The 25,501-nt window shown below is 54.1% G+C and overlaps 8 protein-coding genes and 1 pseudogene across 9 annotated transcripts, besides 1 other annotated feature; 6 read left to right on the top strand and 3 right to left on the bottom strand.

The window, feature by feature from the left end:
- Window positions 1-315: 315 nt before the first annotated feature.
- On the top strand, window positions 316-2,860 carry NCS54_00510700 (AAA domain-containing protein; the record flags this gene model as incomplete). The annotated part of the gene is made up of 3 exons (XM_053150622.1): window positions 316-405; window positions 480-2,583; window positions 2,640-2,860. The coding sequence occupies 3 exons, from the start codon at window positions 316-318 to the stop codon at window positions 2,858-2,860; spliced, it is 2,415 nt and encodes an 804-aa protein (XP_053006597.1).
- Window positions 2,861-3,236: 376 nt separating this feature from the next.
- On the bottom strand, window positions 3,237-3,813 carry NCS54_00510600 (Hypothetical protein; the record flags this gene model as incomplete). Its single annotated transcript, XM_053150621.1, has 2 exons — window positions 3,237-3,608; window positions 3,679-3,813. The coding sequence occupies 2 exons, from the start codon at window positions 3,811-3,813 to the stop codon at window positions 3,237-3,239; spliced, it is 507 nt and encodes a 168-aa protein (XP_053006596.1).
- A 773-nt stretch (window positions 3,814-4,586) lies between these two features.
- On the top strand, window positions 4,587-5,480 carry NCS54_00510500 (Ribosomal RNA small subunit methyltransferase NEP1; the record flags this gene model as incomplete). The annotated part of the gene is made up of 3 exons (XM_053150620.1): window positions 4,587-4,626; window positions 4,683-4,951; window positions 5,004-5,480. 3 exons carry the CDS (start codon window positions 4,587-4,589, stop codon window positions 5,478-5,480), a joined length of 786 nt encoding a protein of 261 aa, XP_053006595.1.
- Window positions 5,481-9,295: 3,815 nt separating this feature from the next.
- Window positions 9,296-11,812, top strand: NCS54_00510400 (Hypothetical protein; the record flags this gene model as incomplete). Its single annotated transcript, XM_053150619.1, has 1 exon — window positions 9,296-11,812. One exon carries the CDS (start codon window positions 9,296-9,298, stop codon window positions 11,810-11,812), a length of 2,517 nt encoding a protein of 838 aa, XP_053006594.1.
- A 1,220-nt stretch (window positions 11,813-13,032) lies between these two features.
- On the top strand, window positions 13,033-14,972 carry NCS54_00510300 (Hypothetical protein; the record flags this gene model as incomplete). The annotated part of the gene is made up of 3 exons (XM_053150618.1): window positions 13,033-13,080; window positions 13,147-13,241; window positions 13,310-14,972. The coding sequence occupies 3 exons, from the start codon at window positions 13,033-13,035 to the stop codon at window positions 14,970-14,972; spliced, it is 1,806 nt and encodes a 601-aa protein (XP_053006593.1).
- Window positions 14,973-15,027: 55 nt separating this feature from the next.
- NCS54_00510200 (Hypothetical protein) lies at window positions 15,028-17,112 on the bottom strand (the record flags this gene model as incomplete). Its single annotated transcript, XM_053150617.1, has 6 exons — window positions 15,028-15,089; window positions 15,158-15,171; window positions 15,289-15,727; window positions 15,781-16,689; window positions 16,771-16,938; window positions 17,070-17,112. The coding sequence occupies 6 exons, from the start codon at window positions 17,110-17,112 to the stop codon at window positions 15,028-15,030; spliced, it is 1,635 nt and encodes a 544-aa protein (XP_053006592.1).
- Window positions 17,113-18,462: 1,350 nt separating this feature from the next.
- NCS54_00510100 (Hypothetical protein) lies at window positions 18,463-20,186 on the top strand (the record flags this gene model as incomplete). Its single annotated transcript, XM_053150616.1, has 3 exons — window positions 18,463-18,572; window positions 18,647-20,012; window positions 20,064-20,186. The coding sequence occupies 3 exons, from the start codon at window positions 18,463-18,465 to the stop codon at window positions 20,184-20,186; spliced, it is 1,599 nt and encodes a 532-aa protein (XP_053006591.1).
- Window positions 20,187-20,425: 239 nt separating this feature from the next.
- On the bottom strand, window positions 20,426-21,952 carry NCS54_00510000 (annotated as a pseudogene). The gene is made up of 4 exons: window positions 21,373-21,952; window positions 21,151-21,319; window positions 20,868-21,092; window positions 20,426-20,816 (listed from the first exon to the last, which is right to left on the bottom strand).
- Window positions 20,426-21,952: a sequence feature.
- Window positions 21,953-23,052: 1,100 nt separating this feature from the next.
- NCS54_00509900 (Protein SQS1) lies at window positions 23,053-25,221 on the top strand (the record flags this gene model as incomplete). Its single annotated transcript, XM_053150615.1, has 3 exons — window positions 23,053-23,206; window positions 23,287-24,721; window positions 24,771-25,221. 3 exons carry the CDS (start codon window positions 23,053-23,055, stop codon window positions 25,219-25,221), a joined length of 2,040 nt encoding a protein of 679 aa, XP_053006590.1.
- Window positions 25,222-25,501: the final 280 nt, after the last annotated feature.

The raw sequence follows: 25,501 nt of genomic DNA, 5'->3' as shown, positions 1-25,501 counted from the left end.
TTGCTCTGCCATGTACGAAGTACAACGACCAACTCCATCACGTTTCAACCATCACGGACACGAGAAGGCTCCTGATCGCCAGTCTCAACCACACCCAGCCCCTGGAAACACCCCGACCCGATCACGAAGCGCGATTTCCCCAGCCCAACTCATTTGGCTGACAAAGCTCGGGATTTCCGTCAAGCACGTACCCACCGTTCGGCATCTGTCCCAGAGCCTGCTTTCGACAACGACAAACATCAAAAACAGTCGGCGGACTGAGCGCAACGAGGGCTACGCTCTGGGCTACTATGGTATTGCCCTGCCGCCGGAGCCATGTTACGGAACAAGGCCCTGGCTGTGCTGCAGAAAACCTACGATGATAGCTACCTGAGTTGTTCGACTGCCGTCTACTATGAAAGCCAGGTACGACCGAAAGTTTGGTGTTTTTGACTTTTCGGTATTTTTAACTTTGCTCTAACAATGGCTGGCGAGTTCAGGGAAGTGAGGCCGAGGCCATGCGGCACTGGAGGAGTGCCCTCGACCAGATCTACGATTATCATGCGAACCGAGCACCTCCATCATATAGCGTGCGCACCGATACCGAGAAGGCGCTGCAGGACGCCCTGAGAGAGTTGGAACTGCAATGCAAGGAGCGGATCGATCTTCTTGAGGCGCTGCGTGTGTCGCGGCAGGAAGAGACACTATCACCACCACCGCCCAGTGGCAAGTTGATTAAACGACCTAGCCTTCCAGACAACGACAGAGGCCGGGGATCCATAGGACAAGGCACGATACCCGCTGTACAATACTCTGAACTATCGCGACCGTCACTTCCACATCGTCCATCGCAACCCCGACGCACTTCATCGGAGCAGGCTATCGTGGATGGACCCAGCGCATATCTCGACCCAAACGCATCCTCGTCATCGCTGCCACGATCATCGTCGCCCAACGCCCCGAATCTACCCCCAAGGCCGAATAAGACATTGCGATCACCAAGTCCCGAAAAGCATACCATGAGAACCACCCTGCGTTCGGGAAGGCCAGGCGACAGGCCCATCAAAACTCGCAAAACCCCAAGGCCTGTGGCTGAAGGGCCAAGCAAGGCTGCGACTTTGGCATGGAGCGCTCTCGGTTCCAAGGACAGACTTCTAAGGAGCAGTCAGCCTGAGGCGGGTCCTGCGACTCCAAGCCCAAGCTCTCGCGCTTCCTTGGAACAAGTTCGCAGGCCAGCCCCAGTGCAATGGGACAGTCATTCAAGAAGGCTAGTGGTACCCAGGGAGAATGATTTCAATGGGGAGTCTTCGAGCTCCACGCGTCATTCTGACGAGTACTGCTATGCACGTCCATCCATGTTGTCCGTTACTGCGGCATCAAGCGCTCTCAATTCACTATCCTATCAGGATCTGCCCTCCCCAGACAACTACACAAGTCGGTCCGAACGATTTACGAGCAGCCGAGACAATATCGGGGTGTCGTCATCACCCCGTAAAGTGTCTAAACACGAGGTGGCAAACGGCGTTGAAACCGCTGACGATTCCGGAGAGACATCGGAGAGAAGAAGTGTCTCGGATGCATATCCGAGTAGAAGTCCAGCACCGAAGAGATCCGGGAGGGCTTTGAAACCGCCAAAACCAAACCCAGAGAAAAGGGAACGATCACGACGACGTGAGCGGAAAACGCGGCATGTCTCGACGTCGAGCGCGTCGGCGGATGACACAGGTCGATCCGTCTCAAGGTCAAGACGAGCAAAGGCAAAAGAGACAGCCACTGAGACGGATACCCAAGAAGGCTCCTCAGATGGGGCTCAATCTGGGAAAAGCTCCGACGAGATGACGGAGTGGAAAAAGAAGAAGGCAAAGATTTTGAAGAATCTGCCTCCTGGCGTTGACGAGGACGCAGCCAAACAAATCCTTAACGACATCGTTGTGCAGGGAGATGAAGTCCATTGGAGCGATGTGGCCGGTCTGGAGATAGCGAAAAACGCTCTTCGCGAGACAGTTGTATACCCGTTCTTGAGACCAGATCTTTTCATGGGGCTTCGAGAACCGGCAAGGGGCATGTTGCTATTCGGGCCACCAGGAACTGGAAAGACGATGCTTGCCAGAGCTGTTGCGACTGAGTCCAAGTCGACATTCTTCTCGATTTCTGCTAGCAGTTTGACGAGCAAATATCTGGGAGAGTCTGAAAAGCTTGTACGAGCTCTCTTCGGGCTCGCTCGGACCTTGGCGCCCAGCATCATCTTCGTCGACGAGATTGACTCGCTCTTATCTCAGCGAACAGGATCCGGAGAGCATGAGGCCACTACGAGAATCAAGACCGAGTTTCTCATCCAGTGGAGCGACCTACAGCGAGCAGCTGCGGGTAGAGAAACTAGTGACAAAGAAAAGGAAAAGGGGGATGCCAACCGGGTTTTGGTGCTGGCTGCAACCAACCTACCATGGGCTATTGATGAAGCAGCTCGAAGACGATTTGTTAGACGCCAGTACATCCCCCTTCCCGAGCCAACAACTCGGGAGACGCAACTCCGAACGCTCTTGGGCGAACAAAAACATGACTTGTCGAATGAGGATATCCTCAAACTAGTAGACCTAACAGATGGTGAGTAGAAGTTTCTCGACACAGTTGGACGCTAGCTAATACTCAGTGACTTCCAGGCTTCTCAGGTTCAGACATCACCGCACTAGCCAAGGATGCAGCCATGGGACCTCTACGATCTCTGGGAGAGGCCTTGTTGCACATGACGATGGATGAGATTCGGCCAATACAGCTGATCGATTTTGAGGCGAGTTTATCGACAATCCGTCCCAGCGTTAGTAAGGCTGGATTAAAAGAGTATGAAGATTGGGCAAGAGAGTTTGGAGAACGGGGTGGTTGAACTGCTTTCCGGCCTTGTATACAACATGTATCTTAGACGTGTGGGTAGACCACGCTCGCATGGGAATGGCGCAGTCGCGGGCAACGTTGGATTCCACGATGCGCACGTCACGGCCGAAGGATATGGGCGTTAGTGTTCTGATCAGGCTGAATGTCTACTATGTCATTTTATATGGTACACTTGTTTTAGCAACGGCTCTCCGTCGCATGACCACTCCTCATCCAATGTCATTTATCGTACAGGGCGTGATTTTTCGCCCGCTACTCCCATCCTGGCTCTGATCTCATACCCGCAGCCATGCCTGAGTTATACATTTCTCTCATCAGGCCGAGTTCCGATATCCCGACGTAACTCGCAACATCAACATTTCGGCCGTTTAGTCGACATCGCTCGCTGAAGTCTGGGGTTTGCGTTGTTGCTGGGCTTCCTCCCAAGCCTTACGCTTCACCTCCTTCTTCTCAAGTTCCAATCTCTTCTCCTCTTGTCGCGTATCCTCCTCGGCTTGTCTCCTGGCTGCCCTCCGCTCGTCCTTGGCGGCCTTCTTGGCTTCACGCTCTGCTATCCTTTCCTCCAAACTTGGCACGGGTGGGCGCTCCTCAATGGGGGTACCGTAGGGAGCAATAATGTGCTTGATGACGTGGCGCTTATGTTGGGAAGTCGGCCAGCCGGGGACAATAGCGACAACATCGCCGGTTCGGAGAGAGGAGTTGGGGTCGTGGACGAGGTAGTGCTTGGGGTCGGCAAACCACTAAGGAAGATAGTCAGCAAAACATCACTCAGACGCACAGAGGCTATGAATAGTAACCAGGAAAGCTCACCTTGTTGACAATCTTGTTCCACTTCTGACCTCCAACTCGGACCTTGACAGTCTTTTCCATGAGACCAGCCGAAACGACGACGCCGTGAAGCTCGTGCGTCACGCGGCGCGCGGCCTTGGCGACTTGAGAAGACATGGCTTGAGGGACTCGTATATCGAATAAATGTCGAGTCAATCCTTTCGAGGGCCAGAGGCGTAGCCGAATCCCTCAATTGCTGGTCTCCAGAGCGAGATGTCGTTTTGATAGCTCGCACCAGGAATGGAAGGCTGTTCTAAAATTTGGCAGCCAATAAGCTTCGAGGCTGTGCGGATGATAGCGCTTATGTAACCCAAAAGCGCAAAGCCGAGGGCGCAGATGTGATTGGACGAGGCTCTCACGAGACCTCAGCAGTTCACACGTGCTAGGAACAAGGGAGCGAATTGTCCCAAGGATATTGCGACCGCACACACAATTTTAACTCTGGCTCTTCTCAGTCAGACTTCCTAAACGACATTTCCATAATTACAACAAATCGAGCATTCCAAGACTCTCAATTCGTTATTCCTCTCATCTTCTAAGCCCATAGTCAGACTTGAGGCACGTGCCCCCCACCATTCGGAGAGTGAACCGCCGACAGCCGGCGATCCGGAGGCTTGGAGAACGAACTCTAGGCTCAATTAGTGTGGGGTCCGTCTTCCTCTTAGCAGGTAAGATTTTGTCAAGGGTTCAACAAAATCGATTCATAGGTACTCTCCCGCCTCCTCCCTCTCTTCTTTCCTCTCTTCCACATTTACTCCAACTATATATTTGCTCTACCTCGCCACCTCGTCGTCTTGTCTCAGTCACTCCCACTAACACTTCTTGAGTCATCATCGGGCAAACCATTATCCATCTTACCTCCCAATTCACCTTCATACCTCTCAACCAACATGTCTTCTCCCGAGCGTCGAACTGGAGTGAAGCGGCCTAGTAAGTGCTCAACACACCGCTGGGTTCAAAGGCCACTGCTAACATGTTCCCATCAGGAACCCAATCTCTTCCTCCTCCTGCACTCCCCCAACTGGTCGCGGAACAGAACACGCCTATCCCGCCCACCGACAAAGACTCCCAGCGTCTCATCGTCGTCCTGTCCAATGCCAGTCTAGAGACGTACAAGGCGTCGCACGGCGGCACCGGCCGCAATGGCATGCACCGCGAGGACAAGTACTCGTTGCTCAACAGCGACGAGCACATCGGTGTCATGCGCAAGATGAATCGGGATATCAGTGATGCCCGACCCGATATCACCCACCAGGTTTCAACTCTGGCTCCCTGAGTCGGCATTCAACATGCTGACCTTTTCTTAGTGTTTGCTGACCCTGCTCGACTCGCCCATCAACAAGGCTGGAAAGCTCCAGATCTACATCCACACTGCCAAGGGCGTGCTGATTGAGGTTTCGCCCTCAGTCCGTATCCCCCGAACCTTCAAGCGATTCGCTGGTCTCATGGTGCAGCTTCTTCACCGGCTGTCCATCCGCTCCACCAACTCCAACGAGAAGCTGCTGCGTGTGATCCAGAACCCAATCACCGACCACCTTCCCCCCAACTGCCGCAAGGTGACGCTGAGCTTCGACTCGGAGCTTGTGCGAGTCCGTGAGTATGTCGAGAGTGTTGGCCCCAAGGAGAGCATCTGCGTATTTGTGGGTGCCATGGCCAAGGGTGAGGACAACTTTGCCGACTCGCTCGTGGACGAGAAGATCTCCATCAGCAACTACTCTCTGTCCGCCAGTGTAGCCTGCAGCAAGTTCTGCCACGCGGCTGAGGATGTCTGGGACATCATGTAAGAACGAGTTGCGAATGAGGCGGCCTGGGGGCCGGATGCTGCGATAGACGCCAAATGTCGGCTCGCCCTGCGGCGATACAACATCGTCGTTGGGGCGGGACGGCAGGGCGCTGACTTGGAATGCCTGGGGTGTTCGCTGTCGCTTGTTTTTGCAACCAAAACATGGGGCGTTCAACAACGGGTCCAAGACGTGAATGTCGTCTTGATGGGTCATTTCAACCTGGCCCATTCCTTCCTCTTGTCCTTTTTGCACTGTTTCTTTGCATGTCTGCCCTGTTTTTTCCTCCCCTTTTGCATGATGCTTGTTTTGTCTGGATGAAGATCTGAGCTGCTAGACCTGGGTACTTGCACGATCTAACCACACAGCATTTCAATGGACGAAGCACCTGGAAGTCTACATCGCCTATCTTGGCTTTCAGATGCGGGGACGGGCTTGCGTTGAGAGCTGGGGTTATGGCGGATGGCGGTGGTTTAACACGTGAGGCGCATTCATGATTCGGCTTGATTTACAATCATGGCTGATGCGTACTCCGCGAGCCCGTGACGGAAGGGCAGACAAGATGCAAGACAGTTGAAGGGCAAAAGTCATCTGATGGAGGAGGCAATATACCATCTGAAGGTACTACTCAAGTAGTAATGAAGTGCACACTTCCATGTTACACAAACGCATATCATATTATGAACCAACGTCGAGGTATGAGGCCAGCCAAGTGAAGTCCGCTCCAGCCGCGAATACGCGGCTGGCCCAAAACGGCCGGTGTAGCACCAAGTCGCCCCGCACAATGGTCGCGTGGGCGCGCCGACCTTTGGGGTGAGAGTGTGGGAGGGGATGAAGTGATGGACGCATGAGACATGGATACAGGGCTTCGAGCTCAAGGGTTATGCCGTGATACTGACGATGCCGAGGTCTGGTCTGCCTTGTTTGTAGCCAAAAGAAGAAAGAAAAATCGTAATACTCCTGCCACGACAGGCTTGCTTAGGGCCTTGGGCTCTCTCGCCCAGTCTGTCGATGGTGGATCTTGGGATTCGACGCTTACTGGGCCTCGCGAGGTTCGCATATCCAGCTCCTACGGGATGGTCATCGAATAAAATACCCCCACGCGAGCGTGAGGTGTGAAGGACAGAGAATCCGACCCTCATTCGATGAAGAGAAGAAGGGGCTAGTCAGTGAAGCGACCAGAGGAGGCTGGTGAGGCGGCCATGTCTGGTCTGGATTTTACGATGTGGCCGGCAGGCCCAAAGACCCTAGACGCGTCGTGTCTGTTGCGCGATGGCATTCCCTGAGGTGGCTCTTGTCCTCTTGTCGAGAAAGCCACTCTAATGGGCCAGGCCAAGCGCAGAGAGGCCTTATCCTATCCAATGTGAGGGTTGATAAGGTAGCCGAGGGCCCGGGGTTGGCCGGTGCAGGCCGGGGGTGGAGGCCCCGGTGGATGCCCGGTGGAGCGAGCCGGGCGGCCGTGAGTCCAGCCGTTGTGCTTGACGTGGTCACGCATCAACGACCGAGAGTCATTGGATCAGTTCGCACGAGCTATTCTCCGATGATCGTACATAGTACACCATCTTGTGCTGTCGAGTACGTACTGCGTGTAGCATATCATATCCCCCCAATGCATCAGGGCTGGACATTAGGTAGGGAGGTGGTTAGTGCTGGCTTGATCCGGCCGCGGGCATGCGGTCCTCCTCGTCATGATCGGAATGTGAGCAAAAGGAGGGGCAGAAAGAGGGGTATGAGGGGGGAACGGTATCAGAGCCATGACTCTGGAGTAGTCTGGCTGCATGATCACGAGAAGAGACAAGGCAGAGTTGTATCGCGGAGGCGGTTTTATCAGATGTGAGGGAATTCCAGGCCATGGCAGGTTGGAGGGTTTTGGAGCTCTGGATCATCCGAATTCGTCTGTCCATCCATCCATCCCATCGTCTGGTCCAATGCCTTTCGCCGCCCACCCAACCACCCTCTAATGGCACGATGCCCCCTCCAGCTGCAGGTACCGAGTCGGGACAAGTCGCTCCTGGGCGCTGTACATGAGATTTCATCTATTTTCGCAGTGTATCGTGATTGATACACAGTCCTCTGCTTCTTTGACCTTGAAGAGAGCAAACAGGAAGCAACTCGAGGAGCAAACAGGGAAGCAAATGCTTGCCAGGATACAAAACTTGAAGGGTTCAGGGGTGATCATGGGCGGGTGCTGCCGGATGGCGCGGGGCTAGCGAGCGGGCTGTTAACTCAAGGTACATACCCACCCACACTGAGCCCAAGGCCCTCAGGTACCAGTCAGGATTGCACAAGTGCACAATTCCAGAGGGTTTCGGTGCGTGCTTGCAGTGCACAATGCCCTATTTCCTGGTTCTTGCTCGGGGCTAGCCACGCACTCGTCTCCAGGTACCTCCCCTCCAGCGTGATGTGATGCGATGTGATGCAAGGCCCATGCTCACGCCAGGGGGCACCTCTTTCTGGCCCCTCTATGGATGGATTCGGTAGAGCGCGAGAGGGTCAGATGTCAACGAGTCACAGAGCCACAGTCACAAGAGATGCAGAATGGGGATGTTATGAGACGCGGCGGGAAGGCTGGCTGAGACACGCACGCATTGGATCGCATCAGCTCCAGCTCCAACACCGTCTGGCAGCGGCAGTTACAGCGACCTAGCATTAGCTGGGTACATCAGCAGCAGCTCAGTGATCAGTGGGAGTGGCCAACAGCACGTAGCCCGCCATGGGTCCCGCCCTCACGACACCCTCTGTCTCTCGGTTCTTCTCTCACTCTTCCCCCAACCTTTCTCCCTCTCCCGTCTCCCCCCGACTCTTCTCTCCTCTTCACAGAGTCTCTAGAGTCTCTAGTCCACAGCTCCCCTGAGCAATTGCTCCGTCAATTGCTCCTATCATCTCGCAGCGACAAACATTCAATCCTCGTCACTCACAAACTACCTAACACAGAGACGAACCCTCGCTCGGACTGGATACCCAGGCATATCCATCCTAACATCTGGACCTACCTAAACTAGGGCATCTAACATACAATCGTCCGTAACCTGGCGCATACACCAGGCACATAAGGCCCTTTGCACTTCTCCCCTACATATACACCCGGGACGACAGGAATTTCTGGACAAACTCGGGGACTGGTTGATCGATACTGCGGACCCTCGTCTCCCTTTTCAGCGTCTTGCACCCTTGATCAATCCAATCTCAGTCAGGTTGGGTGTCAAAGGAGTCATAACAATTGCCCGACAAGCAAGCGAACGACGGACAGCTCAGCATCTGCCCAAGGCAAGCTCCGAATTACGGATCCATCCTTATTTTTGGTTCCCTTCACGGCCTATAGCGTCAGTTGCCAAGTCATTCACCTCGGGGCACCGATTGGGGACAGCTTGATTCTTGCATCTCGCCTCTCAATCCCTACCCTCTCATTCTCGACCGCCTTCTCTCGCCTACTCCGCCACTTCGCCCGACCACTTTCTTCTCCTGACTCTCCGGTCTACTTAGCACCTCTTTGCCTCATTCTTATTACGGATATTCCCTTGTACTTTGCCAGTTTTCTAATCTGCCTTTTTTTTTCCGACTCTCCGGTCCTCGGTTTCTTCTCTTTTGTTGTTTGTTACTCATCCTCCTTCAGCCCTGCCTTGACCGATATTCCGTCTCCCCACCAGGCCCCCCTCCCTGTTCAGCCAGTCAAGCAGGAGCAGTCCATCATTTTTTCCCTTCGACTTTCAAGCCTTTCAAGGTTCCATCAAATTCAATCCGGCCAAGGCACCCGAGCGGATACCTGAAAGCAGGCAACCGATCGAGTCCTGGCTGTTTTTCGGACTCTATAAGAGATCATGACACTACCTTTTGTTGAGGTGTCGCACCTGGCATCGTCGTCGTCCTTCTACTCGGCCATCCTCGCAACCCTTGGTCTTCGCTTCCTGGCCGCCGACCGCGAACAGACTTCGTCGATTGGAACCATCACCTACGGAATCCCGGGTGGAAATGTCAAGTCTGGGAGCAAACAACGCAAAGCCCTAACCGACGGACGTGGTGACGAACAACAGGGCGGCCAGCCAGTGCTGCAGATCCGCGAGGTTACCCATCCTTTTGAGCCTGTCAAGCTCTCGACATTGGTCCTCGCCGCCCCATCCCCGGCTGCAGTAGTCGAATTCCACGACGCTGCTCTCACCGCAGAACCGTGGCTGTACATCGAAAACAATGATGACCGAGCCTATCCCGGCGGTCACAGCCTGAAGCCTCGCTTGGGCCTCGACGGCGGTGAGACCCCAACGCGAGCAACTGTTCGCGACCTTGACGGCAACACCATCCAGGTCGTCTACATGCAACCCATGTCCCCTCGCGACCACTTTGGCCGTGTTCTCGAATGGACCTACAACGGATCCACACATTACACTCATTCGCAAAGCACCTATACTCATTCGAAAAGTACCTATACTCGAACTCGCTCCAAGTCCCATTCCCATGCCATCACGGAGGCCCGTTCTTCCTCATCTTCTATCTCTAACAATCAATCGCCCTTTCAGCCTCGCCAGTCACCCTCCAAACACGGCCCTAACACTGTTACCGCTGCCGAGATGACTCAACGAGCTGCTGACCGAGACGAGACGGATCCTGTGTCGGTTTCCCCTCGTCAGAGCTCCAACAACAACGGCCTTAGCACCACTACTGTTGTCGGTGCCCTCCTGGGCGTGGCTGCAGGTGCAGCCCTTACTTACGGCTTTGTGAGCAACGCGGCCAAGGAACGAGAACGCAAACCCCGACAGGATTTCGAGCCTCCCAATCTACCACGCCGTTCTACCTTTCCCGAAAAGGCACCATCAGTTCACAAAATGCATCAGGAAGAACGCCGAACGGTATACGGCGATTATCCTCCAAGGACGTCTCTTCGTGGCGGCGAGTACCCTCAAAAGGCCCTCCCATCCCGGGCAGCCAGCGCTTACGAGGGCATGCCATACCCAGACGGATACCCTTTCCGGCAACCCATGTATAAAGAGGACTATGCACCCCGAAAGATGTCTCATCCGGATGATTATCCACCAAGGAGGCTTGGTTACATCGAAGACGAGAGCAGCGAGGAGTCTGAAGACGAGCGGCCCCCTCCTGTGCAGTATCTGACAGAATATCCTCATGAAGAAAACCCCTGGGCCGAGCCTTCCCGCGCCAGGAGCAGGAGCAGAGCCCGAAGTGTCGCCAAAAGTACCGCCAAGAGTACCGCCAAGAGTACCGCCAAGAGTACCGCCAAGAGTACCGCCAGGAGTATCGCCGCAAAGAGCACTGCTGCGAAGAGCACTACCGCAAAGAGCACCGCCAGGAGCGTTGCTCATTCTCGGGCCCGGTCCCCAAGCCGGGCTCCAGATGAGGAGGAATACGAGACGCGCAGCCGACACCCATCGAGGCGTCCCTCAGTTGAAGAGGTTGACGAGGTTTATGAGAGTCGCACTCGTCGTTCATCCAGAGCTCCCCATGACGATGGATTTGATAGACGGAGTCGACGTGCGTCACGACCTCCCCCCGACGATGGTTTTGACACTCGAAGCCGACGTTCATCACGGCCTCCCCCCGACGATGGTTTTGAGACACGAACTCGTCGGTCCTCGAGACCCCCTGTGACAGAAAAGGCGCGGAGCGTCCGCAGCCGCAGCGAAGCGCCTACCAGCCGCAAGTCGGTCGTGCTGGCTGATGATCACCGCAGCCATGCGGGGTCTCGTCACAGCGGCGTGCCCAAGTCGTCGCACTCACGCTCCCGTCGAGCGACGTATGACGACGAGCGCAGCTATGTCTCCGCCCGGTCACGTCCATCCTCACGAGCGCCTCGACGAGGTCATCGACCCGAGGTCGAGACGGAGATTCCTGAGGCACCCGAAGTGCCTGAGGCGCCTGAAGTGCCACGACCTTTTGATCGGCCCATGCCACGAGCTCCCGACTACACGACCACTAGAGCTCCCGACCCTTACCAAGTACCACGAGGCCGTATTATTCATGAACACTCACGATATCCTCTCGCTGATGAGGCACCACGAGCTCACAAGGTTTACGAAGTTCCTGAAGTTCCTGAGGTCCCCGAGGTCCCCGAGATCCCTGAGATCCCTGAGATCCCAGATATCATGCCGAGGAGTCGGGCTGCCAGCAAATACGGTGTGCCCCGGATGGCCACCGGGCGCGAATACCCTAATACGGGCTATTCAAGCAAGGCCCAGAGCTACATGTCCGCCAAGGACATTGCTCTCCCCATGAGCGGCGTGGGCAGCAGTCATGCAGCATGGGAAGATGACGTTGTCAGCGTTGCTCCGAGTGACAGCATCAGCTGCATCGGAAGCAAGATGAGCCGACGCCGCAAAGTACGATAAACGGAAGATTGACGATGACGAGCATTAGACATGAGAAATGGTTAGACGACAGATATTATGAGTTTGAAAGATGGATAGAGTGTGAACCATGACTGACATGGGACGAGGTTGGTTCAACAGCACGAGATGAGTCGAGACTGATAACATTTTGGTTATGATACCGGCATGAGAATTGTAATGGCTTTCGCAACGAAGGAGGCTTGGATTCCATCTCTAACGCAATTTTTTCTTGAGTTTTCTGGGAGGCGTTTGGGAAGTTGATCATCATCTACGGCGCCATGGCATTCATTGCAGCATTCCATTTGTTGGTTAGATGAAGGGAGGATATGTGGTTGGCTATTCTGTCGTTTCTAGACCAGGATGATTTGAACGAGGAGCTGCAGCTTTGAGAAGACTGGATACAACAAAGACGCACGCACACGCTCAAGAGAGAGAGAGATCTATCAGATCAGCAGATAACTTACATGTCAGAGACACCACGCTCAGCAGCAGCATCAGCAGCATGATGATATACAGAAGAGACACGCACAGAGTGCCAGTCCGGCGGCCTATTGCCGTGTCAGCAACCGTCCCCCTATCAAGTTTCGCATGCCTGTCCTGTCCTGCATCGTCTGCAAGATGCAACCCACTCCGTGACACTCGACACTGCCCTGATCCAACATCGCTGGTGTTGGATGTGGGGGTCAATGTGGACGGCGTCGCATAGTACATGCTAATTAGTCGATAGCATCTCATAAGTCCACGTACCCAAGGAGATCCCACCCCTCCTCCACAAATTGGTCACCGATGAAGCGGATTTTTCCCACGGTTAAATCCCTCGATGAATGGGGAGAGCATCAGGGAGCAGAGAGGCAAAAGAGACGAGCAGGGCCAGAATTACTAAACCAAGGCACCTCCGCTTCTCTACAAGAGCGCTTGTCCCGCCTCGAAGCTAAAGTGGATGGCTCGCCCACAAACAAGCCTTTTGCCGTAGCCGCTTTTGTCACTACTACCTCGATACTACTGCAAGACTCACACACTCCGATTCTCGGCCACTTTTTTCACATCCCTACCACAACGGCGCCGCCTCAAATCGTGAGAAGCAAAAAAAAGTCGATTCGCCGCATTCAACTCACACTCTGTCCCAACGTCCAGTGTAACACTTTCTAAAGCACAAGTCTCGAGTGAGATATATCGATATTTCAGATCTTGGACGACTTTTTGTGTAAAAATTCTTCGCCATGCCTGTGATTGAACTCGGCGAGTCTATTCCTCCCGACACGGCGCATGTGAGTTCAGCAAGACGTGCTCAACGTGCATATTTCATTATAGATGGGCTGACCTGATACGTGTAGGCCGTCAGCGTCTCTCTACCTACTTGGAAAGCCAACGTCGGATATGAGGAAGGTGAAGAATGGGTTGTTGGCCGCATGACAACAGGCTACCCTCGGTGAGCCAATCTCCTGACTCACCTCAAGTCGACCTCTGACCATTGACTTACACCATTGTTCAATATAGCTTCTTCGTCCACCGGGGTATTCAAGCCTTTGCAAAGGACATCGTCGCTCGCCATGGGCGACCTGGTCAGCAGGCCATGCTCTTCCCCACGCCTAGAGTGGCGAAGCGCTGTCTCGAGTTCATCCGTCAACGTGCCTCTCCTGAGATCGCGCGCCAGGTTGATACCATTGACTTTACTCTGGACAGATCCAAGGAGCTTTCTCCTCAGCTGAAGAAGCTGTCTTCCACCATCTCAGCCGTCCTCTACCCTCAGGAGGCGTTTCCCATTGCCAAGCAGTACTGGCAGCACACTGGTGATGGTACCTCTAGCAGACGTGCCGAGTTTTGTCACAGGCTTTTCCAGGATGAATTCTTGGTCCCAGTTGCGGCTGTGCAGACTCCTCCTGAGACTGCTAGCAGGCCTTTCCGCGGCCCCAAGCGCTATCAGCGCCCCGGCTCTGTCGACGGTGTCGTGTCGCATATCCCCAAGCCGCCCTCTCCTCCAGCTCCCGTCGAGTCTCTGGAGAGCTCACGCTTCCTCGAGGAGCGCTTCGGCAGGAACCTCGAACTCTCCATGGTTGAGCGCGCCAAGTCGGCCATCCGCAGGCGCATCGCCGGTGCCATGGCGCACGACGTTGACCTCCACAACGGCCCCCTGCCTGCCATGACGGACAACACCCGCGGCATCAAGACCCTCGAGGAGGCCGATGTCTACTTATACCCCGCCGGCATGAACGCCATCTTCAACGCCCACCGCGCCCTGCTCAAGGCGAGAGAGCCGGCCAAGAGCATCAACTTTGGCTTCCCCTACGTCGACACCCTCAAGATCTTGGAAAAGTTCGGCCCTGGCTGTCTCTTTTACGGACATGCTTCTGCTGCAGACCTAGACGACCTCGAGAGCAGGTTGAAGAATGGAGAGCGCTTCCTCGGCCTCTTCTGCGAGTTCCCTGGAAACCCCCTCCTTACATGTCCGGACCTTGCGCGAATCCGGAAGCTCGCCGACGAGTACGACTTTGCCGTGGTGATCGACGAGACGATAGGCACGTTTGCAAATATCAACGTCTTGCCCGTCGCCGATATCGTCGTCAGCAGTCTTACAAAGATCTTTTCTGGAGACTCCAACGTCATGGGTGGAAGTGCCATCCTCAACCCGGAGAGCAAGTACTACCGTGCCCTCAAGACGGCCATGGAGCAGGACTACGAGGACACATACTGGCCCGAGGACGTCATCTTCATGGAGAGGAACAGCCGAGACTTCGAATCGCGCGTAGAGCGTACCAATGCCAATTCAGAAGCTATCTGCGAGGTGCTACGAACGCATCCCGTCGTAAAGAGCATCTATTACCCCAAGTATAACGACTCGAAGCCTCACTACGAGGCCGTCCGCCTTCCCAACGGGGGTTACGGCGGTTTGCTCTCCATCGTATTCCACCACAAGGCCCAGGCCCAGGCCTTCTTTGACGCCCTGCCCCTTGCCAAGGGACCCAGCTTGGGAACCAACTTTACGCTGTGCTCGCCATACGCGCTGCTCGCTCATTACCAAGAGCTGGACTGGGCTGCGCAGTTTGGTGTTGATCCCGATCTTGTCCGCGTCAGCGTCGGTCTAGAGGAGACGGCAGAACTTGAGAATATTTTCCTGGGTGCCCTGAAAGCGGCTGAGGCTGTCCCAGTGTCGAGCTCATGATGAAACGAGACTGTTGTGGATGATAGTCCTGCTCTCCTCCCATGACTCATCCTGTCTATATTACCCAAATTACCCAATTATGGATTGTCATACAATCTGAGTTGTCTATGCCGGGATCTAGTCATGTCAGTCTGATGTTGGCAGCTGGGAGATTGGGATAAAAAGCAAAAAGATCAATGACTTACGTTTATTTATTGTGCTACCGTGATTAGTTTGACCTTTGTCAATCGAATTAATTCCAACCGCTAAACGCTATCATGAAAGGTGCCAATCACAGTGTCATGGGATGAGTCGTGCCACACCCCTGGCACCTCACATTATGGTGCATTCCTGGTGAACGTAACCAGGTCCGTAGTCCTCGATTCCACGCTCAATTTCGTTGGCTCGCTGCTTCTCCTTGACTTCCTTGGCGAAGTACTTCTTCATATACTTTTGAAGCTCGAAGTCAAGGTGGTCAGCGGAGGCCTTCAGAACGACATCGGCTCTGCACAGTGGGCAGTGCCTTTCCTTTCGACGCTGGATCTTTATGATGCAGCGAATGCAAAAAACGTGTTGGCAATCAAGGCGGATAGGCATGTATGCTACCGAAAAGCACACCGGACAGAGGTAGTCGTTCAACTGAGGGACCACAGAGACGAGCTCTTGAGACATCTTTGCGCAGACATCCTTGGAAATGCTGCCTGCCAGAAGCTTGTCGGAGTGTACTACAGTAGGGAACTTCCTCGATACGCCCAGAGCCGTACGTTTATCAAACTCTGAAACAAGGTCAGTATTGTGTATGGTATTAGAGGGAGAGGGCCCAACTCACTCTTGAGAATCTTGGCCACGGCAGTCTTGTTGAGCTCCTGGAATTGCAAATTCTTGAGGAGAGAAGCGTTCAGGTTGATGAAACGTGTATAGGCCGCTTGACTCTCTGCGAGTTTGAACCCTTTGGCAATCCCCTCCTTTTCAACTTGATTCTGGAACCACTGCAGCTGCTTCAGGGCCACCTGGCTGGTTCGGGAACCGTGATCCTGCTCGTGGGTGGCGAAGAAGATCTCTGCATCTAGGTAGAGCTCGAAGATTTGCCGCCATCGTGCGAGGTCAGTCTTGGAGAACCGTTTGGGCTTTGCGACTTGCTCAACTTCCTTGCCGAGGGCGACGATCTCGGAGGTCATATTCTTCTCTTCCTCAGCTTGTAGGGCGTCGAGATTGGTCACATCGCTTTGCAGCATATCAAAAAACTCGGCATCGAAAACAAGAGGGACTTCAATGATTTCGTAGGTTCCATCATCCTTCTCGGTCGGGGGAGTGGTTGAGTCCGATGCCGGAGCTTGGACCTGTGCGCCGCTCGAGATTTCGGTCGTAGGTTCAGCAGAGGATTCCACAGCGTTCTTGGTGGTAGGCTTCTCGGCGGTCTCATCGACAGGTTTGTCGGCGGGGGAGATGGCAAGTCTCTCAGCTGTGTCGTCGGCGAGCTTGTCGACAGTCTCTGCAACAGACGGAGGGCTGGCCTCAACCAGGGTATCAGAGTTTTCGGACTTGGGTAGGCTCGTCACGGACTCAGTGTCGGATTTCGTCTCTGATTCGGCGGGTGGCCGAGCGCCCTTGGGGAGATTTGCGGCGATCTTGTTGAGGAACTCCCGCGAGTTGGGTGCTAGCGAGGCATCGACTGGCACGCCATCTTGAAGATGGAGCTGGACGGTGAGCTTGGGTCGGAGATGAGAGTCGGAGCCACCTATGCGCAATCAGTTTCCGATGCATAACCGTTGCACCTGCTGGAGGCACGAAATGCATAAGGTTGCGGGAATAGGCCTACCGTTGAGCTTATACTTCAGGGCCACGGGAGATGCTGTGTCGGGCTTGAGAAGTTCGCGCAATGTCTCTGGATCAAGACCCAGTTCGTGCAGTTCTCGCGCGACCTTTTTGAGACATTTCTTGAGCTGGCTGTAGGGGATGGCATTGTCGACCCAATGAGGTGGAAAATCTGCATCAGATCAGTCAGTTTGGAGCTGTCGCACAAGTGGGTGAATATCGCTGGAGTTGTGCGCTGGAAAAGCAGACAAAGAGCTGAGAACTAGCTACTGTCAAAGAGCTAAGCGAGATGGTGAAACATACCCTGAGTCCGCAGGATCTCCTTAAAGTCGTGAGCAAACTTCATCGTGTTGACGCTGCTGGTAGGGCCAAAATGTTAGGGTGCTTGCATGAGGAGCACGCGACCAGTTGCGATATTGGGGAGTTGGTGGCAAAAAGAACAAGAATAGAAGAAGGAGACGTGACGCTAGAAGCAAGACTTGAAGAACAGTGAAAGGCAAAAGGCAAAAGGCAAAAGTGATATATCACTCAGAAGGGGGGCACGAAAAGAAAAAGAAGAGGAACAGTGACGAAAATGCGCCGTGTGAATGGGTTTGTTGCAAGAGTGGTCTCGTGGATGGAAAATATCGATGTCGACGAGGGTACTTGGCTGGATTCAGACATGCCCAGACAAAGGTTGGTACCAATTTTAGCGAATGACCTCTTTCTCGCGGTGGGAACGGCGAGGAACGGGTAGGGATTAATGGGAGGCTAGCAGCCTGAGTGGGCTCTCGGCAATCTCGTGCCGGCGACGGTAGAGGCGTCAACCAGGACATGAATCAGATGGTTCGACCGTTCGAGAAGGTTGCCGACCATTTTCGTTGACCGAGGCCAAAGGCGACGCCGAGACCCAGGTCGTTCGATGGGGTCTTTGGGCTGCTTGCCTTGGTTCGAGACCTGGTGATTGGCTCGACACGGTTCTAGGATACCTCCCGTCCATGGTTCATCAGCCAAATGAGGCCAAGGAGGAAGAGGAGAGGCCAAGTTCATCAAAATGATGATGCCAGAGACAGAGGAGATTATCAACGAGAGCTCTGGATAGTCCGTGCTCTCTCTAGCTCGTCGATCGACCTTGCAGCCCCTTCTGTTCCTCTCAACCTCGTGTGCGCAATGCGTCCCTTAATTGGCAGGGACCATGTAACGCTAGAGCTTTGATGGGTACTGGGCCACCGAGCATCTTGCATGGAACACAAGAAAACGACAATGCGCAAATATCCTTGTGTAGATATCTGTTGTGAATCCGCATTGTGTTAGTCCAGTCCTCTGTGGCGTGGATGCTTCGTGTGGGAATGCCTGCAACCGTGGTTAGTCATATCCGATGAGTCGATATGAGTAACTAAAAGCAGGTCTGAATCATCCGGCAAAAGTCCACTCAGTCCAACGAATAAGCTTACTGATCTGTCAGTTAATTAACATGTCCTTCTAGAAACATGTGTCGCCAAGCAAGGGCGGAGTTGGATCCTGCGGGGAACAACCGTAGCCTGCAAAACAATTTCTTCAATAAAAATCTCCAGATTCTGCCCCGCGATGCCCCTCCTTCGTCACACAGCTTGAGAAACCTCTGCTAAGAAATAAACTACCGCCAGACCCCAATAGATTCACATTTGGCTTCTTGGGAAAATTCACATACACTCGCCTATACTTTACATAAGGAGCCATGGGGGCACAGCAGTCCTCGGAGCAGTCTGACGCTTCAGGCGCCGCTCCCGTTGCAAAGACATGCTACTACGATCTACTTGGCGTTGAACGTTCAGCAACCGACGATGAGTACTTCTTCCCATCTAGTCTCCTGGTTTTCTTATAGCCTGGCGAGACTGGCCTCGACTAACATATTTCTTCAGGATCAAGCGAGCTTACCGTCGAAAGGCTCTCGAGCTTCACCCCGATCGCAACTTCAACGACGTCGAGGAGGCCACCCGTCGCTTCGCCGAGGTCCAGTCCGCATACGAGATCCTATCCGACCCCCAGGAGAGGGCATGGTACGACTCGCATCGCGATGCCATTCTGAGCGGTCAGGATGGCGACGGCGCAGATGGCAATCCAGCAACGTTCCGCAATGTGCGACTTACCTCAGCCGAGGAGATTATGAGCTTGATCCGCAAGTTCAATGCCGCTGTACCCTTTGACGACGAACCCACGGGATTCTATGGAATCTGCAGGGAGACTTTTGAACATCTAGCTCTTGAGGAGGAGGCGGCTGCCGAAAACGAAGACGTCGATATCCGAGAATACCCAACATTTGGCTCTTCTGACGACGACTATGAGACAGTCGTGAAGCCCTTCTACAATGCTTGGTCTGGCTTCTCCACTGCCAAATCCTTCTCTTGGAAGGACAAATACCGCCTATCCGACGCCCCCGACCGCCGTGTTCGTCGCCTGATGGAAAAGGAAAACAAGAAGATGCGCGATGATGCCATTCGCGAGTTCAACGACGCTGTAAACTTTCTCGTGAGCTTCGTGCGGAAGCGTGATCCTCGGTATCTGCCCAATTCGCAATCCCACGCCGAACGCCAGGCTTCCCTACGGAACGCCGCCGCCGCACAAGCCGCGCGGTCGCGTGCTGCAAATCAAGAGCGCATGGCTGAGTACGAAGTCCCCGAGTGGGCTAAGTCTCGGTCGTCCGACAACGGTGTCGCAGAGGGGAGTTTCTCTGAGTCTGAAGAGGAGGAGATCGTGGAGATTCTTGAGTGCGTCGTGTGCAATAAGTCGTTCAAGAGCGAGAAACAGATGGAGGCCCATGAAAGGAGCAAGAAACACATTAAGGCTGTCCAACAGCTCAAGCGACAAATGAAGCGCGAAGGCGTCGAATTGCAACTTGAGGAGGTTGATGCCACGCCTGCGCCGGAGGCAGCCGAAGAGGGCAAGCATGATCCAATTCCGGAAGAAAAGGTGAACGGGGACTCGGACAATTCAGAGACATTAGCCGGGAAGAGGTCAACCCCCTCCAAAGGCAAACACCAAGATCCGAGCCCAGCGGAGTCTGCCGATGTGTCTGATGATGGCGACTATGCGCCCCGAGATGTGGTCGAAGAAAGGCTTACGTCCTCCAAGGCAACCCAAGAGGCAGTGAATGACCCTGATGAAGAACTCTCTGCTGCTGCCAAGGACCTTTCCGTTGATGAGCCCTCGCAAGGCAAGAAGATAGGAAAGGCCAAGGCCAAACGCGCCAAGAAAGCTGCGGCAGCCCAAGCCCAGCAGGATGAAGGGGTATGAGCATCACTCCGGTCTAGATTGACACTGGCTAACACCTTGTCACAGCAAAAATGCGGAGTCTGCGGGGAGATCTTCTCTTCCAGGACAAAGCTCTTCACACACATTCGCGACGAAGGCCATGCCTCGTTGAAACCAGCAACCGGAGGAGGCCAAAGGAAAAAACGCTGAACGTCTTGACAACAAATACACCCAACTGTGTTCCCACGCCTGCGGCTAAACGCGACAAGAACGATGATTTCGTCTCGATGGATTACTGCCGTGCACAAAACAGAAACCGGGACCTGGGAATGGTATAAGGTGGTTCGTTCGAATTCGTATTCATCTATCCCTAGTATAACTCCCAATCCGGCCGCCTATTCAATGGCAAAGCAGCAAACACAACCAAGACGCCAACCAACCCAACCAAACTAGGCCTCATGAATGGTGTCCGCATCATCATCATCACTCAGCGTCTCCACCTCATCAATCGCACCCTCCCGACCCTCACTGGAGCCTCCAAGAAGCGCGCTTCGATCCGCTACGTGGATAATCGACTTGCCCTGGACGTGCTTGACACATCGCTTCCAATTCTGCCAGTCATCCTCGCTTCGGATCAAAAATCCTATCAACATGCTCGGATCCATCTCGCGAACATGGATGCGACGTAGTCGGGAAGTGTGACAGGATGCGATCTCCTCGTCGGTGTAGTCGTCTGGGTTCTCGTGGTAGGGGAGTGCGGGTCTGGTATGGTGGGGGTCAAGGTAGAACAAGAACGAACCTTGTGCCCCAACAAAGTAGTGTGATGAGGATGGGCGGCCGCTAGATACGGGTTATCGGCAAGTTCATATCATGGGGATTCATGAGGCTTACCCTGCAATTCCTACAGACTGTGGCATTTGAAGGGATGCAATGAGGGCTTCCCAGTAGACAGGCGTTATCTTGTCGATTCCCAGACGAGTTCCAACAAGAATGAGTGTGGGATGAAAAGCTTCCCCCTCTGGCTTCGCAATCTTCATAAACTCGTCCTCATAAACGTCGGGGCCGTCGCCTGTTGAGTATACTCGAAGTGAGGATTCGTGCGAGTTCGCAAGCGCTCTGGTGGAACGTTAGTTAGTGAACAGCGAGAGAGCTTGGGTTTGTTCTGGGGACTTACTGGATGCACCGGGCAGTTGCTGACGGGCCGAACCACTCGCCTGGGTACTTGCCACACGCACTGGCACCGTGACGGACGAAGCTATGTAGGGAGTAGGGGGCGTTGGGGTGGTCGGCAAACAGTTTTATGATTTCACGTTCTTCGTGTGGTGATTGTCCTCGGCGCCAGTCTGATGATAGGTGAGCTGGGTGTTGGCACTGTACGGCTAACGTGTTTCCTTACCTCTGCCCAGACGAATCATGCCTATGGTATTTGCAAGCAGGCTCTGACCTGATCGAATCATGCAGCCCCATCCACTGTCAGAAGAGAAAGGGCTCTGGTCGCCCAGCTGGCTCTTCAACCTCATCGATAGCGAGAGGGAGGAAGTGGCTTGTGGGTTGGTCGATCGAGGGATGGGCTCGAATTCGGACCTATACGTCATCCAGATCCTCGACTCGAAATCGGCCATGAATTGTGGCGGCCAGCCGTTGTCTTTTGTCGGATCATCATATGCTAGCGATGATGAGAAGCTGCTCGATATCGATTCCGGTGGGGTTTCGGGTGCGTTGACTGGTGGGACGGGCGGTCGACTGGTATCTTGAGCCTCTGCGTCTGGCTTGGGCGCCGGGGGGGGTGTCTGGGGGCTGCGGTTGTCGTTCCTGGTGCTTTTGCTGTCACTGAGCTTGTATGAGTGTCCGAGGCACCACACGGGCTGGTCGTGGGCGACATCGTTGGTCGGCTCGGGGTCCCAGAACATCTGCACTATACGCCGATAGCGCCCGAGGTCGACGTTGGCCATGGCGGCTTCCATGGCGGCTGTAACCTGTGCGACTGTGTCAAGCTGGCATCTACAGGTGTCGGTGTCGATACTGGAGTGGGCTGGAATCCGATCGGGAGCCTAGTATGAAGAGTGTTGTGTAATGAAGGGAGACGATGGCGACTTGAGATGGATAACGAAGCTGCTGGCGAAGGCAGCAAATGGGTCTTGGGTCTGGCTGTGTGGGGAGTCAGCTGGGGCCGGCGGCGGCGGGGGAAGCGGCGGCTTGTGACTCCTCAAGGCCGCCTGAGGTGGTGGTTCCGGATGAGGTGGAGCCCCACAGGCAACAGGTGCAAAGGAATCTTGTGCACGGACCATCCGACGCGATGTGAGAAATCGAGAGCGATGGAGATGATAATGGTCGGTCTGGGGCACGGTTGATGTCAATATGCCTTTTTTATGTGTTTTTTCGTACTTGTCTCGCTGCCTGACGCGAGATTCGACACGTGTTTGTTGCTATTTATCCGTGTTTTTTTTTTATTATGTCTACATTTACAAAGGTTATGTTGAAGCTCACACAAGTGATATTAGAGAGTTCAAGTGATTTCATCATCGAAGTTAGCAAATTTTACGAAAACACCACGCGGTCCGATTAAGACAGAGGAAATCACAGGAAAACAGATAAAACAGTCAAATAACTCATCCATCAAGAGTGAAAAGGCTATGGAACCCCCCAACTACCTAAGAATCAGGCGCACAAACCCGAGCTGGAGGCTCCCAACAATTACCCTACACCTGAGCTATACACGCACTCATTGAAGTGACGTACCATAGCTGTAGTCTCCACCTGCTGATCCCCGCTTCGCTGCAAGCACCGGCCCCACCAAGCACCCCTGCTGCACGAGAACGTTTCCATGACTCTCATCGCCTGGGACAACTCCACAGCCCTTTGGAAAAGCCAATCAAAGAGCGTCACAGGCTGAGATACCCACCGCGGGGTGACTCTTTTTGCTGCCAACAACATAGCTTTTTGCCAGCATCCACTGCGTGAGACTTTTTACACAAATGCTCCGTGCTGGAGGCTCATACATCTACGACCAAACCGCCACCCGCTCCATCGACTGCGAGGAGCCTTCACAATGCCGGCGATTGATCCATAGTTCGCCATGCCGAAAAATAAGAAGGGAGCTTCTACGCCTCGTGGCGCAAAGGGTGCCCGAGGCGGACGAGGAGGTCGCGGAGGTCGAGGAGCATCTCGCGGACGCGGCAACTATTCTCCTGCGCCTACCCGAGTGAACTTCATCAGAGAAGAGACCACCGGTAACCAGCCCAACACACTGCCGGGCAGACACCCCGGGCCCGAGGAATGTGTCACGGCCAGCTTACTGACAGTACCGCAGCTGGGTTTACACTTGCGGACGAAGCTCGACAGACTTCCCAGCATGACCCTTCCAGATGGAATAACTTGCGCATGCGTCCCGTCAAGTTTGTCAGTGCTGGGCCAACTGAACCGTTGAAACTACTCGACGTGCTGCTTGACGAAGAAAACGATGAAGTCGAAGAACCTGCCACCACGGCGTCGCCTGAAACCAACACCCAACGAGACATGCAAGTCGATACACAATATGAGTCCGACAACGAGATTGACAACCACGGCGAGAGAGGCGGGCATGAAGCGGACGTGGAAGAGGACTCAGACGAAGATGATCATTTTATCGGACCCGACGAACTCGAAGAAGCTATTCAAGCCCAAGTAGAGCCCGACAATGAAACCCCGGAGGAACCATCGTTCTTCTTTGATCTGAAAGGAGACCAATCACAGCCCAGGCTTCAGCAGGGCTCAGTCAAGATCCCAGAGCGACCGTCTTCAAGAAGCAGCAGCTCGAGCGAGGAGGTTATCCTGTTTAAGGGTCGCGCAGCCCCACGAAAGCCTCTGCAGACGGAAGAGATCAGCATGGCTCAAATGCAGACCGAGATACGGGTCGTCGAGCAAACAATCATCACTGAGTCGGCAGCAGCATCGTCACCCGCACCCGAACTAAGCGTGGAGCCACCGAATAGCAAGAAACTCTCTAAGAAGGAGAAGAAGCAGAAACAGCGCGACAAGAGAAACGCACGAAGACAACTCCAGGAGGAGGAAGATGCCATCCTCGCCGACTATATTGCCAACATGAAGGAAAACAGCGACGACGAATATTTCCGACAACTCATCAACGGCGGAAGCGACTCTGACGATGCCGAAGAGGATGCTTCTGACTCACCTATCGCAACATCCAAACAGCAACGCGCCTCCTCCAAGCAAAAGGCTCCGGAGACAAGCGACTCAGATGAAGACCAAGAGGAGGATTTGTCCGAAGAAGACGACGAGGACAACGAAGTACCCAGTGAAATCGACGATGAGACGCTGGCAAGACTTATTGCCGGCCAAGAATTGAGCCAGGACTTGGGCATGGAGGACGTCAATTTTGGCGATTCATCGAGCGATTCGGACTCTTCCAATGACAAGGCCAAGAAGCGACAGCAGGTGATTGATGACGATGTTGATCTGATGGATTGGGAACGACCCAGCTTGCGACGACGCAAAGGCAAGGGCGCAAAGGCGCAGATCACCTTCAATTTATCCGACTCGGAATTGGAGGCGCAACTCCAAGCCGCCTGGAAAACTGACCGACAAAAGAAGTCGGAACGTAAGAAGCAGCGAGAGGAGTTGCGCGCGCTTGGGATGCTCGGAAAGAAGGCCAACCCCGACGATCTTCGTATCAAATACCCGGATGGCATGAACATGGAGCAGGTTGCAGAAGAGCTACGAACGTTCCTCGTTAGCTCTGATGAGCAGTGAGTCTGTCCTCCATATCCCGCCAGTCGTCTGCTGACCACTTCCTAGACTTGCGCTGCCACCCATGGACAACCATGCCCGAAAGATGATCCATGAGCTGGCCAATAAATTCAAAATCAAGTCCAAGTCGACGGGCAAGGGAGACCAGCGGAGACCGACTCTCTATCGTACAGGTCGCACGCTTCCCTACGTAGCAGTGACATTCGACCAAGCCATTAATCGCGTCAACCGGCGATACTTCCCTCGACTCGACATGAAAGGTAAAAAGTCGAATCGGCTCCCACCTGTCCGTGGCGGCGCAAGTGTTGCAGCTGCGACCTATCAAGATGGTGAGATCGTCGGTGGCTCAGCGCCAGAGCTTGGTGTTGAGAATCGCGGTCGCGCGATGCTGGAAAAGATGGGGTGGAGTTCTGGTACGGCGCTGGGTGCCATGAACAACAAGGGAATTCTGCAACCTGTCACGCACGCGATGAAGCGGTCAAAGGCCGGACTCGGCTAGATATTGATTCGATACGCGAACATCAGGAAGGACTGGAGCTGTGAGCTGAAAATCGGACAACACCTGTAACACTATGCAAATAGAAGGGGGCTTTCAAGTGCACGAATTCATGTTATCGAGACCCTATTCTCGATGTTTATTGTACAACCGCGAACCCCGTTGCCCGTGTGTGAAGACATTGCCCCCAGTGAAAAACAAAACCATCCGTAACGCATTATGAGGCTCCTAAAAACAGGGCCAGATGCCCATGAAACCTCGGAGTCATGACACCCTGATGCCA

Source organism: Fusarium falciforme, chromosome 4, assembly GCF_026873545.1.
Source record: "Fusarium falciforme chromosome 4, complete sequence".
NCBI classification, from domain to species: domain Eukaryota; kingdom Fungi; phylum Ascomycota; class Sordariomycetes; order Hypocreales; family Nectriaceae; genus Fusarium; species Fusarium falciforme.
Note: the sequence above shows the minus strand (reverse complement) of the source record. Positions and strands in the feature narration are given on the sequence as shown.